Here is a 17,838-nt window from a genome sequence, read left to right on the forward strand (position 1 = left end):
GGGCGAGTCACTTCACTTCTTTGTACCTCAGTTACCTCATCCGTAATGGGAATTAAGACTGTGAGCCCCACGTGGGACGTGGACTATGTCCAACCTGATTATCCCCGGTGCCTGACACATAGGAAGCGCTTAACAAATACCGTAAAAAAAAAGAAAAATTCAAAGAGTTGGAGAGCCAGGAGAGAAAGTAAGGTGATGCAGCAGTTTCTGGCTCTTCCTCTGAACCTGGAATGATCAGGAAGGATCCCAGCCATTGTGGCCACAGCAACCGCACCTTGGGAAACAGTACTAAGTCATCATCATCATCATCAATCGTATTTATTGAGCGCTTACTGTGTGCAGAGCACTGTTCTAAGCGCTTGGGAATTACAAGTTGGCAACACATAGAGACGGTCCCTACCCAACAGTGGGCTCACAGTCTAAAAGTGTACTTCTAAGTGAAGTACAGGGGGTCTCCAGGGAGTCAGGAATCCAGGGTTACAATTTAGGACACTGCCCAGAGTGGCCCCAACAGGAAGAGGTTCTGCCCGTGTCTACTGCAGCAGCTGTCTGAAGGACCCCCCTGCAGACAAACGCAAGGGACTGGCCTCACCACACTTGCGAGAAACGGGAACGGCGACAAACAGGAGAAAAAGGTCAGTGGGGAAACGGGGGGGGCGGTTCCGAGAGGGAAGACCCTTAGGAAAATAAGGTTAGTCCTTATTTTCCTAGTCCTTCGACTTAGTCCTAAAAGACCCCAGGGGTGGGCTCTGCCGCGTAAAGATCCCGGCCAAGGGAGCGGCGTGGCCCAGGTCTGGGGGGGCTCAGGGCTTGGAGATCCTCAGGCCAGAGCCAGTCCAGCGGAGTTGCAGGGGTCGGCTCCTGCTCCGCCTACAAACACCCTCCTTCCCTCTTGTCAAGCTGGGACTGACCCGACTAGGCCCCAGACGAGCAAGCCAGGCAGTCCCGGTTGACGGATTCAGAATAAAACACCTTCGAATGTGCTCTTTACGGCGCCCTGCCTGGAGCCAAGAAGAACTGGGAGAGAAGTTGGTTAGGACGGGTCTTGGGAAGCTGGTTTTCTTGCAGGTTTATTGTAGCTTATTTGACAATGTACAAAAGAAACCCCCAAGCCGCAAGGCGGTGCTTCCAATGTGCCTATTTACAAGGTTTTAGCAACTAGTCAAAAAGAGGCCACGAGGCTCCGGGGACCTCAAGGTGGGCAGTCCCAGCGGAGCCTGTTGTCCTCCTCCCTCAGCCCCAACCTGAGGCGAGGTGGTCACGGCCGTAGCCGAGGGCGAGGACGCCCTGGCGTGGGGCGGTGGGCCGGCCCCTCACCTCCAGAAGAGCAGCAAAGTGCTCACAGTTCTCACCCGGGGTCGGGGGGAGAACCCCCTCCCAACCCCAACTTGACCGTCGCTCCGCTGACGTCTCCTCGGGGACAAGCTTTCTCTGGGAGGGGATGATGGGCGGGCGGCAGTGTGAGCAGGCGGAGTCCAAAAGCAGCTAGTCAGCGGCACGGGAAACTCAAGTTTATTCACACTTGGCGAGGACCTCTTCCCTTTGACTTTTTGGGGTCCTCGTGCTTTCCCGGCTTCGATGGCTTTGAAGACTTGGTCTTCTTCTGTGGAAAGAGAGTATTTGTCAGATCAGTCCGTCAGTCAATTGTATCGAGAGCTACTGTGTGCAGAGCGCTGGACTAAGCGCTTGGAAAAGGACACCATTCATTCATTCATTCAATCCAATCGTATTTATTGAGCGCTTACTGTGTGTGCAGAGCACTGTACTAAGCGCTTGGGAAGTACAAGTTGGCAACATATAGGGACGGCCCCTACCCAACAGTGGGCTCACAGTCTAGAAGGGGGAGACAGACAACAAAACAAAACATATTTACAAAATAAAATAGAATATGTACAAATAAAATAGAGTAATAAATACATACAAACATATATACATATATACAGGTGCTGTGGGGAGGGGAAGGAGGTAAGGCGGGGGGGATGGAGAGGGGGAGGAGGGGGTGCTTTGCACATAGCGCTTAATACCAAAATTGTCAAATAAAATAATTGTATTTAATTTTTATATTATATTATTTTATAATATATTATTTTATATTTTTATAAAATAAAATTATTGTTATTGGACGGGATGGGGGGGTGTCCCACCCGCGTGCTTTTTCCCAGTGCTTAGTAAGGTGCTCTGCACACAGAAGCGCTATCTTGTCGCTACCTCAGCACTTAACACTGTGCTTGGGACGTAGTAAATTCTTAATAAATACCACAATTAATCAGTGTTTATGCTGGGACTGCCTGAGGTTTTACTTGATTTTTGTTGGCGCCACATATAAAAAAATGAATATAAATCAGGACATCCCTTCCTGGAGCATAAAGCATCATCACTCCCCACTCCCTGCCAGGCTCAGGGCCCCATCGGGGCAAGCTCCACAGCCGGACCGTCTGCCCTACGGCCAAACCCTGACGCGGGGGATGCCCCAGCGCTAAACGGACCTTTCCCGGTCCCCAGTTTTCCCCACAGAGCAGCGGGGCAGGCCCAAGGAGAGCCCCGCACTTCTAGTCCGTCAGTCTTCCCCTCTAAATTTCGAGAGCCAGGACTGGGAAACCCCAGAAGCAGCTGGTCCGAGTCGGGGCTGGGCAAGTCGGGGGGGCTCGGCGGTACCTTGATCATCGCGTCGGCCTCCACGGAATCCTGGTCTTGCTCTTCAGAGTGGCTTTCGTCTTCATTCAGCTCTTCACCCGCTTCCCCCTCCAGGGCTGGCCCCGGCCCTCGCTTGGACACCTTTATCCCGGGGAGCGAATACGGCGTGAGATGGGCCTCTCTATTGTAGGCGCGGGTGAAGGCTGCCTTGACCTGGATGGGGAGAGGGCCAGACGGGTAGGAAAGCCGTTAGGAAACCCAAACTCACTTCAAACCTATCCCGGCTCTGGGCTCCGGATCAAGATAACAAAGGGAGGTAATGGGAACAGGAGGGGAAGGGAAGAGGGAAACAAGAGAGGTCCATGCTCAACTTGCAAAACTCCCATGGGAAGCGGGGGTAGAAAGGGAAAGGCCACACCAAGGTTTGAAAGTATACCATTTTGTCATTCCCCCTCCTCCCCGTCTCCATCCTCCCCGCCTTACCTCCTTCCCTTCCTCGCAGCACCTGTATATATGTTTGTACGTATTTATTACTCTATTTTACTTGTACACATCTATTCTATTTATTTTATTTTGTTAATACATTTTGTTTTGTCCTCTGTCTCCCCCTTCTAGACTGTTAGCCCCCTAGGGACCGTCTAGTTGGGTAGGGACCGTCTATATGTTGCCAACTTGTACTTCCCAAGCGCTTACTACAGTGCTCTGCACACAGTAAACGCTCAATAAATACGATTGACTGATTGACTGATTGACAGCAGCCCCCATCTGGGCCCAGCTGCACACTGAGGAGGAGGAGGAGGGTGTCAGAAGGCCTTCAAAATTCAGGAAAGCCGGGGCCCCATCTCTCCCATCTCCGTGTCTCTCCAAAATCGGGTTGGGTCACATACGCCCGCTACATTAATCCCGTCTCCACCATTTCAGGCGACACCCCCACCTTCCTCCCTCTCCCGGAGGTCAACCTTGGAGGGTGGGGGGGGATGAGGGTGGGGTGGTCATCCTGAACTCCTCGCTCTCCCAAACTCCTTCCACTGCCAAATCTCACCTGTTTGTCCTGGCTGAACCACCCCAACTTTCCGCCACACGCCGGTAACGAGTTCTGGTCTTGCCAGAGCTAGCCTTGGGCATCAGCCTCGCGGCCGGAGTTCTCCATTCCTCCCGCCTCCCTCCCAGCCTACCTCTGCTCGACGCCGCTGGCCGGCTCCATCTCCCTGGAGCGTCGCCCGGCCCGCATCCCCGCTCCCCTCCCTCCCGACCCTGCCGTGGCTCCGGGTCTCTCCACGACGAACCGCAGCTCCTCACAATCAGCCTCAAGGCCGTCTGGGATCAGACCCCGCCTCACACCTCTGTGCTATTCCCCAACTCGCCGGCCTCGTTCCTCCCAAGCCAATCTTCCGGATCTTCTTCGCTCTCAACTCTCCAGCCTCCACCCCCTCACTCTTGCTGGTTTTGGGGTGGTTTTTCAATGGTATCTGTCGTGTGCTTATTATGTGCCAGGCACTGTACTAAGCAAGCACCGGGGTAGACATAAGCGAATCAGGTTGGACGCCGGCCACATTGGGCGCAGTCTTAATCCCCATTTTACAGATGAGGTGACTGAGGCCCAGAGAAGTGAAGCGACTTGCCCTAGGCAGAGCTGAGATGAGAACCCAGATCCTCCTAACTCATCTCATGCTGTTCCCCCAGTTTGGAGCTCCCTCATTCAAACCACAGCTCCCCCACACACACAAAACCTTCAGAAAGTGCTACCTCCTCTGATAAACCTTTCCTAATTAATCTCCCAGCACCTGGAATTTTTTTTTTTAATTGGATTTTTTTAAGTGCTTGCTACGTGCCGGGTGTTGTACTAAGCACTAGGTTAGAGGCAAACTCATCAGACTGGACGCAGTCCATGTCACACATGGGGCTCTCGGTCATAGCCCCCATTTTACAGATGAGATAACTGAACCCCAGAGAAATCAGGTGACTTGTCTAAGGTCACACAGCAGACAAATGAAGGAACTGGGACACCCGATCCCAAGCTCTATCCCCTAGATCACGATGCTTCTCAGTGGGATTAAACAATTCCATCAGCATTTACAAACTTACTCCCGCCCACGTACATGGACTCAATGACTAATTGCGACCACTCCGGTTGTAAGTATCTGTGTTGTCCCCACCGACAGAGCACGGGCGGGGAACCGGTCGTTTCTTTCTTTTGTCCTTCCCAAGAACGGAGTGCAGCGCAGTGCACCGGGCAGGCCCTCAAAAATGACGACCACCATCACTACTGCTACTTCGAAACAGGTAGCCGGCCCTGAGAAAATCCCCGGCCTCTGGGCACGCGGGCCAACCGGGGCCTGAGCTAGCCCACGTCGGAGGATCCCCGGGAGACGGCAGCTGGCTCACAGCCCCGGCGCGGACCATCCCTCCACCTGGCAACCCGATCTCTGGGGATGGGGACTGACCGGGGGTCTTGGATTTTACCTTGGGATCCACCGTAGAGAAGGGACTTGGTTTCCCGCCCCAGCTGCTTATCTCCATGACGTTTTCGAAGTCTTCCCTCAGCAGGTGATAGGTGTCCATGAGGGCCACGGCCTCCTGCACCCCTTCGGCCCCGCGGCCCGTTAGGGGTCGGACCAGGGCGTCCCGCACGTGGGGCAGGTACTCCAGGTTCACCGTTCTTTTGCTGGAGTGGGTTCTTCCCCCAAGAAAAGGAAACTGAGTCAGCAGGGGTGGTCCCTCCCGGGGGGCCCGGTGGAGCGCGCCGTCCGCGCTAACCCCCTCCCCAAACGCAGGGTGAAGACGAGCAAGTCTGCCGGCCGGCGGGCGGACGGATGCTCAGCCCCCAACCCCAGCCGTGGGGTAGGGTGGGTGCCAGTGGGCAGGGCAGGCCCATCTTGCCCAGCGTGATCAAGCTCCAACAGACATTCCCAAAAGGGCCCTGAAAGTTCGGAGAGCAGCTGGATTCGCTCCCAGCTCCGGGCTCTGCCCTGTCCATGGAGGAAGGTGGGGAGTGGGGAGGGTGGTTCCCAAGCCAAGGGGCTCCAGGAGAGACCTGGCCCCAGCAAGTGCTGCAGGAGGCAAAATGGCCTTGTTTTTTTGGTATTTGTTAAGCACTTAGTGTGTGCCAGGCACTGAACTAAGCGCCGGGGTAGTTACGAGCTAATCAGATTAGATAGAGTCCACGTCCCGCACGGGGCTCACAGTCTCAATCCCCATTTTACAGGTGAGCTATGAGCTCCAGAGAAAGAAACTGACTCGCCCAATGCCACACGACAGATAAGTGGCAGAGTGGGGATTAGAACCCAGCTCCTTCTGACTCCCGGAGCTGTGCTCTATCGGCTAGGCTGCGCTGTTTCTCTGGCTTTGAGGGACAAAAGGGCCGGGGTGGGGCGGATTTATACACAGCCCCCACCCCAATATCCCACTGCACTCTTCTTTTCCTGAAAGCGCAGAGGGGAAGCCAGGTGGCAAAGCCCTCAGCCGGAATGGTCTGAGGGCAGGGCCGCTCTCCGTCGGCCCGGAAAAACCCTAGCAGCCCACTTCTCCGCCCCGGGGCCTGCAAACCGACTCAGCGAAACCTCTTCCCAACCGGTGTCCGCTCCCTTTCCTCTGTCCCCCGGCGCAAAGTTCCTCCAGATGATTCGAGCTAAACCCCCCTCACGCCGTCCACCTGAGCAACCTGTGACCGCAGTCTGACCGCGACCCGGTCCCGATCGCCGCCTCCACGGCCGCCCCACCCCCCGAGCCCCCCAAGCTCCAGGGTCCGGAGTGGGCCCCGGAACCAGCCCGGTTTGTTTCCTTACCGCAGGCTCATGTGCAGGGCCAGCTCTTGGACGATGCGGTCGTGCTTGCCCCTGGAAGAGTGTTTCCCCAACCAGCTGGGAAAGCTGGGGAACTGGGTCATATAGCCTCGCATCAGCTCCCCGGGGAGGACGCTTGAGTAGATGGCCTGGGAGCAGAGCAAGGGTGGGTAGGGGACAGGGAGGGGTCAGAGGCCATGGACTCCACCACGGGAACAAAGGCGGCTTCCAGGGGAGGAAGAGCTGGGGGTGCGGGAAGAGCCGGAAGCGCGACACGGCACAGCTCCGAGGCCCGGAACGGGCCCGGCCCGCTCACTTGGCACTTGGAAAACCTTTTCCTTTTTTTTTTTTTTTTTTTTTAAATCATATTTATTGAGCGCTTACTGTGTGCAGAGCACTGTACTAAGCGCTTGGGAAGTACAAGTTGGCAACATATAGAGACGGTCCCTACCCAACAGTGGGCTCACAGTCTAAAAGGGGGAGACAGAGAACAAAACCAAACATACTAACAAAATAAAATAAATAGAATAGATATGTACAAGTAAAATAAATAAATAAATAAATAAATAGAGTAATAAATATGTGCAAACATATATACATATATACAGGTTCTGTGGGGAAGGGAAGGAGGTAAGATGTGGGGGACTCTCCCAAGTGTTTAGTACAGTGCAAATAAATAGACTCCAAAGCCCGGGCTCGTTCCACTTGCCTACTGTGTCCATGAAGATAACAGCAATACACTTTTTCTGGCCCTCTGGATTCTTGGGACCATTGTTCAGATACCAGGGATTAATCAATCGATCGATCGATCGTATTTACTGAGCGCTTAATATGCGCCGAGCACTGTTCTAAGATATGCGCCGAGCACTTTTCCTGAGCCTGGAGGCCCGAGGCTAAGCTCAGCCGATGGGGTGAGGCTCGGCCCTCCCCACCGTCACCTCCCACGCTAACCCCGGACTCGGTTCTATGGCCAGGGTCCGAGCTGGAGAGGTGGCTCGCAGCCGGGACGGCCCAGGGATTAGCCCAGGAACGGATTTCCTCTGACGCAACCGCAGGGCTGGGACCACGGCCCCAGACCAGCCCTGTCCGGAGGCCCGAATAAAAGCACCGCGAGCCGGGGGCAGCCTGGGAGACGCGCGGTCCGGTAGTACCTGGGTGGGCAGGAGGCTCCAGTTTTGTTTGCTCCGGATTTGCCTGTCCACCAGGTCTCCATCACATATACTGTCTGCTGCTCTGCTCAACAGCATCAAGTGCTTTTTGATGTTCCCCCTGCAGGGAAAAATGAGTCAGGATGACCGCAGGCCCTGGCTTCCGGACCCCCCCCCGCCCCAGGAGGCCGGCAGGCACCTCCCGTCACTCACCCGGCGGCTGCAGGTTTCACGTGAACGTAGTTTTCTTGGACAAAGAGGGGTGCGATGCTGTAATCGTGGAAGAACAGGTCCGATTTGTCCGCTAAGGACATGCGAGCGGTCTCCTCTCCAGCCGCAAACACCTTCCGGGCAACATCAAACGGGCTCTGAAAACACAGCGGCACGTTCAAAGAGGGGGCCGGGCCCTACTCACACCTTCCAAGCCCCTCCATGCAGTCAATCAATCAATGGTATCTATTGCGCGCTTATTTATTCATTCAGTCATATTTATTGAGCGCTTACTGTGTGCATAGCACTGTACTAAGCACTTGGGAAGTACAAGTTGGTAACATATACAGACCTTCCCTACCCAACAACGAGCTCACAGTCTAGAAGGGGGGAGGCGGACAACAAAACACGTGGACAGGTGTCAAGTCATCAGAATAAACAGAATTATAGCTAGATGCACATCATTAACAAAATAAATTCATTCATTCATTCAATCGTATTTACTGAGCGCTTACTGTGTGCAGAGCACTGTACTAAGCGCTTGGGAAGTCCAAGTTGGCAACATATAGAGACGGTGCCTACCCAAAAGTGGGCTCACAGTCTAGAAGGGGGAGACAGACAACAAAACAAAACATATTAACAGAATAAAATAAATAGAATAAATATGTACAAGTAAAATAGAGTAATAAATACACAATAGTAAATGTGTACAAGTAAAATAGAGTAATAAATCTGTACAAACATATATGCAGGTGCTGTGGGGAGGGGAAGGAGGTAGGGCGGGGGGGATGGGGAGGAGGAGAGGAAAAATGGGGCTCAGTCTGGGAAGGCCTCCTGGAGGAGGTGAGCTCTCAGTAGGGCTTTGAAGGGAGCACTTTATTGAGCGCTTACCCTGTGCAGAGCCCTAGACTAAGCGCTTGGGAGAGTACAACATAACAGAATTAGCAGACACGTTCCCGGCCCATCACAAACTCTTTCTGGAATGAGTCCCAAATCTTAACGGGATGGAGAGAAACCGAACCCGAGAACCTCCCCGAGTTTGACCGCAACAACGCTTACCGTATTTCCTCGCAAAGCGGCCCCTGTTTGGGGCACAGTTTTTGTAACGTTAAAACAAGAGTGGGGCTAGTGTATGGGTCATCTAAGAAACAGAGCAATAAGGAGAGAAGAAAAAAGGGAAGACGGAAGAAAGAGGAAGGCATCTCTTACTCTTAATGCAGTCGCCCAGTGCTGCATTCAATAATCAGTCAATAGTACTTACAGAGTGTTCAAGTCTGTGCAGAGCACTGTATTAAGTACTTGGGAGAGTATAATACAACAGAATTAGGGGACACACTCCCCGCCCGTAACACGCTTACGCTTATGTCAACGCCCTGAATCTTTCACATTCTCATCCCACCCAAAGACGAATAAACCCACTAGCCACTAGCTTTACATTTTCTGACCCATTTCTACCCATCCTCAACATTCACACAGATGTGATCTTTAGCCCTGAAAGGATAAGGGAACAGGTATAATTTGGCACAAATACGACTATGTACACAAATATGTATTGTATACATATATATGCACACCCGTTATTCCCCCCCTCCTGTTGCCACTAATTATAAATCACTCGTCTGCCCTCCTCCTCTAATGCATTATAAGCTCCCAACGGACTAGATCTTTTGGGTCTGTTGCACTCTTCCATGAGCACAGCACAGTGCTCTGCACAGAGACAGCCGATAAATGATCGATGTTATTTATTGAGCGCTAACCGTGAGCAGAGAACGGTACTAACAGCTTGGGAGAGTAGGACTGAATTGGCCGGCCCCTTTCTTGCCCACAATGAGCTTCCACTCCTGACGGAAGGAGGAAATAGGGGAGGCAGAAAAGGGCACCAGAGCGGCATCGTTTCTCTTACCAGTTTGATATCCTTCCTGGCTCTGTTGGAATCGGCCTTGGCCTGGTCATAGTTGAGAGCTTTACTTTTCGCACACCACATACTGAGGTTGTGTAGAACCTGAGACACAAAAGAACACAGGTTTGGTGCGGGCAGAGAACAAATGATGATGATTGACTACGATGAAAGCGGTACTCGATGGTGATGGCATTTGTTAAGCGCTTAATATGTGCCAGGCACTGTCCTAAGCGCTGGGGTGGATACAAGCAAATCGGGTTGGACACATTCCCTGTCCCACGTGGGCTCACAATCTCAATCCCCATTTTACAGATGAGGGAACTGAGGCCCAGAAAAGTGAAGTGACTTGCCCACGGTCACACAGCTGATATGTGGCGGAGCCGTGACTTTTTGATTCCCAGACCTGGGCTCTATCTACTGCACCATGCACTGACTAGGCGCCAAGCACTGTTCTAAACACTGGGGTGGATACAAGTTAACCAGGTTGGACACAGTCCCCTGTCCCACAAGGGACTCACACTTTTATCCCCATTTTACAGATGAGGTAACTGAGGGCCAGAGAAGTGAAGTGGCTTGCCCACAGTCACGCAGCAGACATGTGAGGGAGCCGGAATTGGAACTCAGGTCCTTCTGACGCCCAGGTCTGCACGAACAAAACGATGGCGGGAATCATGCTGATGGTGGTATTTATTCAGCGCCGACGCTGTGCTGCACACTGTTCTGTAAGTACCCGGGGTAATCAGGACGGACGGGTGGCGGGGCGAAAAGCGAAGCAAGGTCACGCACCTGCCGGATGTCCTGGTTGGCTCCCAAGATGATCTCATTCATCGCAGGCGGGGGGATCTTCAGCCCCTCTTTGAACGCAATAGACATCATCGCTCCCTGAAACACACCGCTCAATCAGGCCCATTTTCAATCCATCAATCTGATCTACTGAGCTCTAAGTGCGGAGAACTGTACTAAGCGCTTGGGAGAGCACAACAGAGCTGGTGGATACGCCCCCAGCCCACGATGAGCTTAGTCTAGAAGAGGAGACAGGCATTGATATAAATAAAGAAACTGGGGATACGGACTTAAGGGTCGTAGGGCTGAGGGAGGGGTGAATAAAGGGAGCAAATCTAAGTGTGAGGGTGACATCATCATCAATCGTATTTATTGAGCGCTTACTGTGTGCAGAGCACTGTACAGTGACAGAGAGGGGAGGGGGAGAACCAGGCAAGCACAGAAAAAGCACAGAAGCACAGAAAGCTCCCTCTCCAGCCCCACGCAACGGGAAAAGGAGGAAAAGAGAGATCCGAAGCCCCCTTGGTATCGTACCTTTATCTGTTCCACGCGGGGCCTCTGAAAGCGTAGGTCAAAGCAGTAATGAACCAAGGAGCGAATTTTGGGGTGGTTCCGGTCGTTACACATGCAGATGATGGGGATCTTGGTCTGTCTAATCAGGCCGATGAGTTCCTGAAAGGGTCAACGAGCCACCTTGAGAACACGGAGGCGGCCGGGCCCCATCGGTGTGGAGAGCATCCCCCGGGGCAGAGCCCAGCCAGCAATCTTTTTCTTATCCGACTGTCGCGCGGGTTCCAGGCCCGGCCGATCCAGGTTTCGGGGCCTCCGTGGGAGCCCCTGCTCGACTACCATCTCTTCTGCCAGCAGCCCCCCGACTCCTTTGGCAACGCGCCCCTCTCCCGCGCGGCTGCTCCGCCCAGGACGGCCTCTCGCCTCTCCCCGCCGTGGGCCAAGAAGCCGTTACCTGGATTCCTCCCCTGTCTTCGTTGCCCGCCATTCCGTCCACCTCGTCCATGATCAGGGCGTGTTTCCCGCCCCCGGCCTGGACGGCACCTGGCCGACGGGAGGCAGGCGGTCAGTTAGTCCGTTAATCCTGTTTACTGAGGGCTTACTGTGTGTCGAGCACTGCTCAAAACGCTTGGGAGAGTACAGTGCAACGATAAACAGACATTCCCGGCCGACAATGAGCTTACGGTCCAGTGGGGGGGGAACGGACAGACAATAATATGAATCGATAAATGACAGATTGCCAGATAGGTACATAAATTTTTAGACTGTGAGCCCACTTTTAGACTGTGAGCCCACTGTTGGGTAGGGACTTTCTCTATATGTTGCCAATTTGTACTTCCCAAGCGCTTAGTACAGTGCTCTGCACATAGTAAGCGCTCAGTAAATACGATTGATGATGATGATGATAAATTATGTAGGGATGGAAGGGAGATGAACAAAGGGAGCAAATCAGGGGGATGCAGAAGGGAGAGGGAGAAGAGGAAAGGAAGGCTTAGTCAGGGAAGGCGTCTTGGAGGAGACGTGCCTTCAAATAAGGCTTTGAAGGGGGGTGAGTAAATGTCAGGCCAAAGGCAGGATGAGCAGAACTTTGCACATAGTAAGCGCTTAACAAATGCCATCATCATTATTATTATTAAGGGGCCAAAGTACGTAACCATTCTCCCGAGCCATCGTGCTCTCCCCAGAAGCGCACAGAGCATTCTTGTCCATGCTGTCGTCCCCTTTTCCTTCCCCGGCCATGCCCCCCCCCGTCCACCGACCCCAGACCACCCCCTCGCTCCCTTCTGCCCCATCTCGAAGCAGTGTGGCTTAGAGAAGCCGCGTGGCTCAGTGGAAAGAACACGGGCTTTGGAGTCAGAGGTCATGGGTTCAAATGCCGGCTCTGCCAACTGTGTGACTTTGGGCAAGTCACTTCACTTCTCTGTGCCTGTTACCTCATCTGTAAAATGGGGATTAAAACTGGGAGCCCCCCGCGGGACAACCTGATCACCTTGTAACCTCCCCAGCGCTTAGAACAGTGTTTTGCACATAGTAAGCGCTTAAAAACCACCATTATTATTATTATTAGAGGATAGAACCTGGGCCTGAGCTCTAATCAATCAATTTATTGAGCACTTACTGTGTGCAGAGCTCTGTACTAAGCGCTTGGGAAGTACAAGTTGGCAACATATGGAGACAGTCCCTACCCAACAGTGGGCTCATCCCAACCCCGCCACTTGTTTGTGGCCTTGGGCAAGTCACGTCACTTCTTCGGGCCTCAGTTCCCTCAGCTGTAAAATGGGGGTTAAGGCTATGAGCCCCATGTGGGACAGGGACTGCGTCCAACCCGATTTGCTTCTACTCGCCCCAGTGCTTAGAACTGGGCCTGGCACGTAGTATGCGCTTAATAAGTGCCAGAACAAATGCCACAATTATTTCTTCATCTTCCTCCTCCTCCTCAGCATCAGACCATGGGCCCTACCTGGTTCTTCGGATGGTGGGATTTCTGTGCTCTCCTACTCCCCGTGGCTGCTCAGTGTGCTTGGCGTGGAAGAGAGGAACCATGTCCGACTCGATGAGCTTGTGTCTACCTCAGCCCTTGCCACAGTGCTTGCCACAGAGTAAGTCCTCTATAAATACCCCTGCTACTATGTTGTCACTGCCACTCAGGATTCTCTCTCTAATCGGTCGGACCTAACCCCTCCCAAGGATAAAATCACCCTTTCTTTCCTAAATGATCTCCAGTAAATTACTAATAGTAGTATCTGCTAAATGGTTATTGCAGGTGCAAGCATTGTACAAGGCACTAATCAGGACGGATACAGTCCCTCTCCCGCATGGGGCTTAAAGTTTTAGTAAGAGGAAGACCAGGTATTTCGTCCCCATTTTACAGATGCCGAAACTGAGGCTCAGAGAAGTTAAGTGACTGGCTCTTGGTCACACAGCGGGCAGGTGGCAGAGCCAAGACTAGAACCAGGTCCTCCAACTCCCAGACCCGAGCTCCCTTTGCGAGACCGAGCTGCTGCTTCACCTACAAATACTTCCAAAGGTCACCTACCGGAACAGAAGCCTCTGATACTGGTGTTATTCAGGGACTCGGCAACCATCTCCTTCAGGCTGTTTTTACTTCGGGTGTCACTCGCATTCAGCTCCACAAAACTGTACCCCAGCTCCTGGTTGGAAACAAACCACCATTACTCTCCCACGACCAATCAGCGACACCAACATTCACAGGGAAGGGGAGAATCAATCAATCAATCAATCGTATTTATTGAGCGCTTACTGTGTGCAGAGCACTGTACTAAGCGCTTGGGAAGTACAAGTTGGCAACATAGAGAGACAGTCCCTACCCAACAGTGGGCTCACAGTCTAAAAGGGGGAGACAGACAACAAAACCAAACATACTAACAAAATAAAATAAATAGAATAGATAATGTACAAGTAAAATAAATAGAGTAATAAATATGTACAAACATATATACATTTATACAGGTTTTGTGGGGAAGGGAAGGAGGTAAGATGGGGGGATGGAGAGGGGGACGAGGGGGAGAATCACACCGTCTCTTTGGTGTGAGGCTGCCTTTAGCCAGCTCCTATTTAAAAGATGCCAAAAGAGCTGTCTGTCTTTGTGTGTCTATGTCTTTGTGTATCTAAACAATTAAGTTAGCCTGGCTTAGAACCTCATCCTTGTCTGAAAGCATACATTCATTCAATCGCACTTATTAAGCACTTACTGTGTGCAGAGCATTGTATTAAGCACTTGGAAAGTACAATTTGGCAACAAATAGAGCCAATCAATCAATCAGTCGTATTTATTGAGCGCTTACTTTGTGCAGAGCACTGTACTAAGCGCTTGGGAAGTAAGTACAATCTCTACCCAACAACGGTCACGCAGACTAGAAGGGGGTGGCCTTCTAGAAGCAGTATGGCCTAGTGGAAAGAGGATGGGCCTGGAAACCAGAGGACCAGGGCTCTAACTCCAGCTCGGTCATTTGTCTGCTGTGTGACCCTGGGCAAAGCCGCTTCACTTCTCTGTGCCTCAGTTCCCTCATCGGTAAAATGGGGATTAAGTCCACGAGCCCCATGTGGGACACGGACTGTGTCCAACCTAATTAGCCTGTAGCCACCCCACGGCTTTAGTTCAGCGCCTGCCCCGAAGTAAGTGCTTAACAAATACCATAAAAAGGTTGTGGGGGTAGATCATCATCATCATCACCAATCGTATTTATTGAGCGCTTACTGTGTGCAGAGCACTGTACTAAGCGCTTGGGAAGTACAAGTTGGCAACATATAGATTTCACTAGGGCTCATCTGGGAAGATGATTTAGCCAAACCATTCTGTGAGACGCCGCTTCCTTGCGAACGGCAGCTGCCACGACCGTGCGGTATTCCGCTCAAGACGGAGGGCAACGAAACTGAACGTGGAAACCTCAGGGGCAATAGGAATAACCCTTTTAATTGCGACAAGAGGCTACCCTATGATGGTGCTGAAACCGCTGTCTACTGGCAAGGAGAGAGGACCTGCCGCAGTCGGGCAGATGGAGAAGTAGTTTGGCCTAGTGGAAAGCGCTCGGGCCTGTGAGTCAGAAGGACGAGGATTGTAATAATAATAATAATAATAATAATAATAATGAAATTTATTAAGCGCTTACTATGTGCAAAGCACAGTTCTAAGCGCTGGGGAGGATACAAGGTGATCGTATTGTCCCACATGGGGCTCACAGTCTTCATCCCCACTTTACAGATGAGGTACAGGGAAGTGACTTGCCCAAAGTCACACAGCTGACAAGCGGCAGAGCCGGGATTTGAACCCATGACCTCCGACTCCCAAGCCCGGGCTCTTCCCATTGAGCCACGCTGCTTCTCATCTCGGCTCCGCCAACGGCCTCCTGCGTAACCCTGGCAAATCCCTTCTCCGTTACCTCAGTTGGTTCATCTGTAAAATAGGGATTAGGACTGTGAGCCCCATGTGGTGGGACAGAGACCATCTTGATTACTTTGTGTCTACCCCAGCGCTCAGTACAGTGCCAGGTAAATAGTAAGCGCCTAACAAATACCACGTTAAAAAAAAAGGAAAAAAAAGGTCCACGAGGGCGGTAGGTGGGGCGACGGGGAGCTTAGGATCCACAACCCCACCACCACCGACTTGTACTTCCCAAGCGCTTAGTACAGTGCTCCGCACACAGTAAGCGCTCAATAAATACGATTGATTGATTGATTGATTGACTTTTCCCGCTGTCAGAGCCCCCAAGGAGGGGCACGGGTCCAAGAGGCCAGAGGGGAGCCAGGGTTGGCATGGCAGTTCCTCAAGTTTCCTGTTTACCAACCCCTGCGCCGGACCAAGGTGGGTGGGGAACTGAGGCAGCCCTGTCGCGCCCAAATTAAAACCACGGCAGCACTTCCTAGCTCCGAAACGCTGGCCCTTCCCACCAAACTAAAAGGCACTCAAACAGCTGTTTTCCTGTCATAATAAGAATAATAATGATGGCATTTATTAGGTGCCTACTATGTGCAAAGCACTGTTCTAAGCGCTGGGGAGGTTACAAGATCAGGTTGTCCCACGGGGTGGGGGCTCACAGTCTTCATCCCCATTTTACACATGAGGGAACTGAGGCACAGAGAATAATAATAATAATGATGGCATTTGTTAAGCGCTTACTATGTGCACAGCACTGTTCTAAGCGCTGGGGAGGTTACAAGGTGATCAGGTTGTCCCACGTGGGGCTCACAGTCTTAATCCCCATTTTACAGATGAGGTAACTGAGGCTCAGAGAAGTTAAGCGACTTGCCCAAGGTCACACAGCAGACAGGTGGCAGAGCTGGGATTCGAACCCATGACCCCCGACTCCAAAGCCCGGGCTCTTTCCACTGAGCCACGCTGCTTCTCTACCTTGTGACCACAAACACTTCTTGAGAACGGAGGAGGAAAGAGAAGGTGCCAGTCCCCGGAAGCTGGGACTTTTAGCAAATCCAAGCCCCGAGTTTTCATCTTGCCTTGGAAAACTGGGTGGAGGAAGCTGGTACCTTACCTCAGCCCCCTCCGAGGAGAAGGGGCAAAAAGCCAGGTGGACTCAGGGACTCAGGCAGGAGGCTAAGGAAATGGGATACTTTTTTCTCTCCCTTTTTGGTGGGTCTGGTGCGTCCGGAGTCAGGGCGGCACTCGGAGCGTGCCGGGCAGGGTTAGGCCGGCCCGGAGCAGGGGCCGGCGGTGGACGGAGACGAGGGGCAGGGAGACCCTCTCCAACTTGAGCGGGCAGGATGCCCATTTCTCCAGCCAGATCTTCCAACCGCACACATTCCACTGGCGGAGCTGACTTCTGGAAATTCCCCGGAGCGAACGCCTTCCTGAGGACCCGGCGGACTTCCAACACTCACCTCACACACTAAAGAAGCCGTGGTGGTCTTGCCAACTCCCGGGGGGCCCGAAAGCAACGCGGCCTTGAAACTGGAGCCATCGTCTCTGCCCACGAACTTACCGGACTTGGCTGTGGGGAACAAACGTCACAGAATGAAGCCGGCCTGCCAGGAACGCTTATTGGCAGAAAGGAGGTCTGAGTTTATAGACCTTCCCTGAGCCCTTCTGAGATCCCACCTGTTCCAGGGAGTCTCCCCCCGCCCCAAGAAACTCTTCCACCCAAAATCCCCACCGCTGCACTCAGGTAAGCGGCGTGGCTTAGTGGATCGAGCCCAGTCCTGGGAGTCAGAAGGACCTGGGTTCTAGTCCCGGCTCCACCATTTGTCCACTGCGTGACCACGGGCAAGTCACTTCACTTCTCTGGGCCTCAGTTACCTCACCTGGAAAATGAGGATTAAGACTGTGAGCCCCATGTGGGGCAGGGACTGTTGTCCATCCTGACTGACTTGTATCTATCCCACTGCTTACAACAGTGCCTGGCACATAGTAAGTGCTTAATTACTATTAAAGAAAAAAAACAACCTGTCAAACGGACACACAGAGGACGAGTTAAGCTATATATTCACCGTGTCTCTTCTCTTCCGGTGAGGTCCTGGGCCAGTTTTTGAGCCAGCGCAACAGTTTGTTGGCACAGCTCTGGTCCCCTTGTTGTCCGATTATGGTCTTAAGAGAGGTGGGCCTGTACTTATCTACCCACAGCAAAGCCTCGGCTCTGGCCGGGTCAGCGAGGCGCCCGGCCCGCGGGACGCACGTCTTCTCCTCCCCGGCCATTTGCTGGAAGTCTAGGCCCTTCCTCGAGCTGCTGGTGTCCCTTTTGGAGGCGTTCGGGACGTCGTCTTTTTCTGGAGTCCATTTGCCCTTTTTCGATCCACTGGCCTTCCTGTTGGGGGTAGCTTTCCTCTTGCCCTGGTTGGCTTTTTGTGGTGTCTTCTCCAGGATTGATTTTTCTTTCTTGACCTTAACAGTTAGGAAATGAAA

General features: G+C 52.7%; 1 protein-coding gene across 1 annotated transcript in view; it reads right to left on the bottom strand.

Annotated features, from left to right (window-relative positions):
- Positions 1-1,038: 1,038 nt before the first annotated feature.
- Positions 1,039-17,838, bottom strand: part of RFC1 (replication factor C subunit 1) — a 59,439-nt gene continuing 42,639 nt past the window's right edge. The window contains exons 13-25 of the mRNA XM_038752519.1: positions 17,427-17,817; positions 16,821-16,930; positions 13,504-13,618; positions 11,422-11,510; positions 10,992-11,129; positions 10,461-10,556; positions 9,678-9,776; positions 7,778-7,932; positions 7,568-7,685; positions 6,420-6,565; positions 5,098-5,311; positions 2,656-2,847; positions 1,039-1,603 (exon numbers count right to left, since the gene is read on the bottom strand). Of these exons, the coding sequence (XP_038608447.1) occupies positions 1,517-1,603; positions 2,656-2,847; positions 5,098-5,311; positions 6,420-6,565; positions 7,568-7,685; positions 7,778-7,932; positions 9,678-9,776; positions 10,461-10,556; positions 10,992-11,129; positions 11,422-11,510; positions 13,504-13,618; positions 16,821-16,930; positions 17,427-17,817 (1,950 nt within the window). The 3' untranslated portion in view covers positions 1,039-1,516. The remainder of the gene's footprint in view (positions 1,604-2,655; positions 2,848-5,097; positions 5,312-6,419; positions 6,566-7,567; positions 7,686-7,777; positions 7,933-9,677; positions 9,777-10,460; positions 10,557-10,991; positions 11,130-11,421; positions 11,511-13,503; positions 13,619-16,820; positions 16,931-17,426; positions 17,818-17,838) is intronic.

Source organism: Tachyglossus aculeatus, chromosome 10 (genome assembly GCF_015852505.1).
Source record: "Tachyglossus aculeatus isolate mTacAcu1 chromosome 10, mTacAcu1.pri, whole genome shotgun sequence".
Taxonomy (NCBI): domain Eukaryota; kingdom Metazoa; phylum Chordata; class Mammalia; order Monotremata; family Tachyglossidae; genus Tachyglossus; species Tachyglossus aculeatus.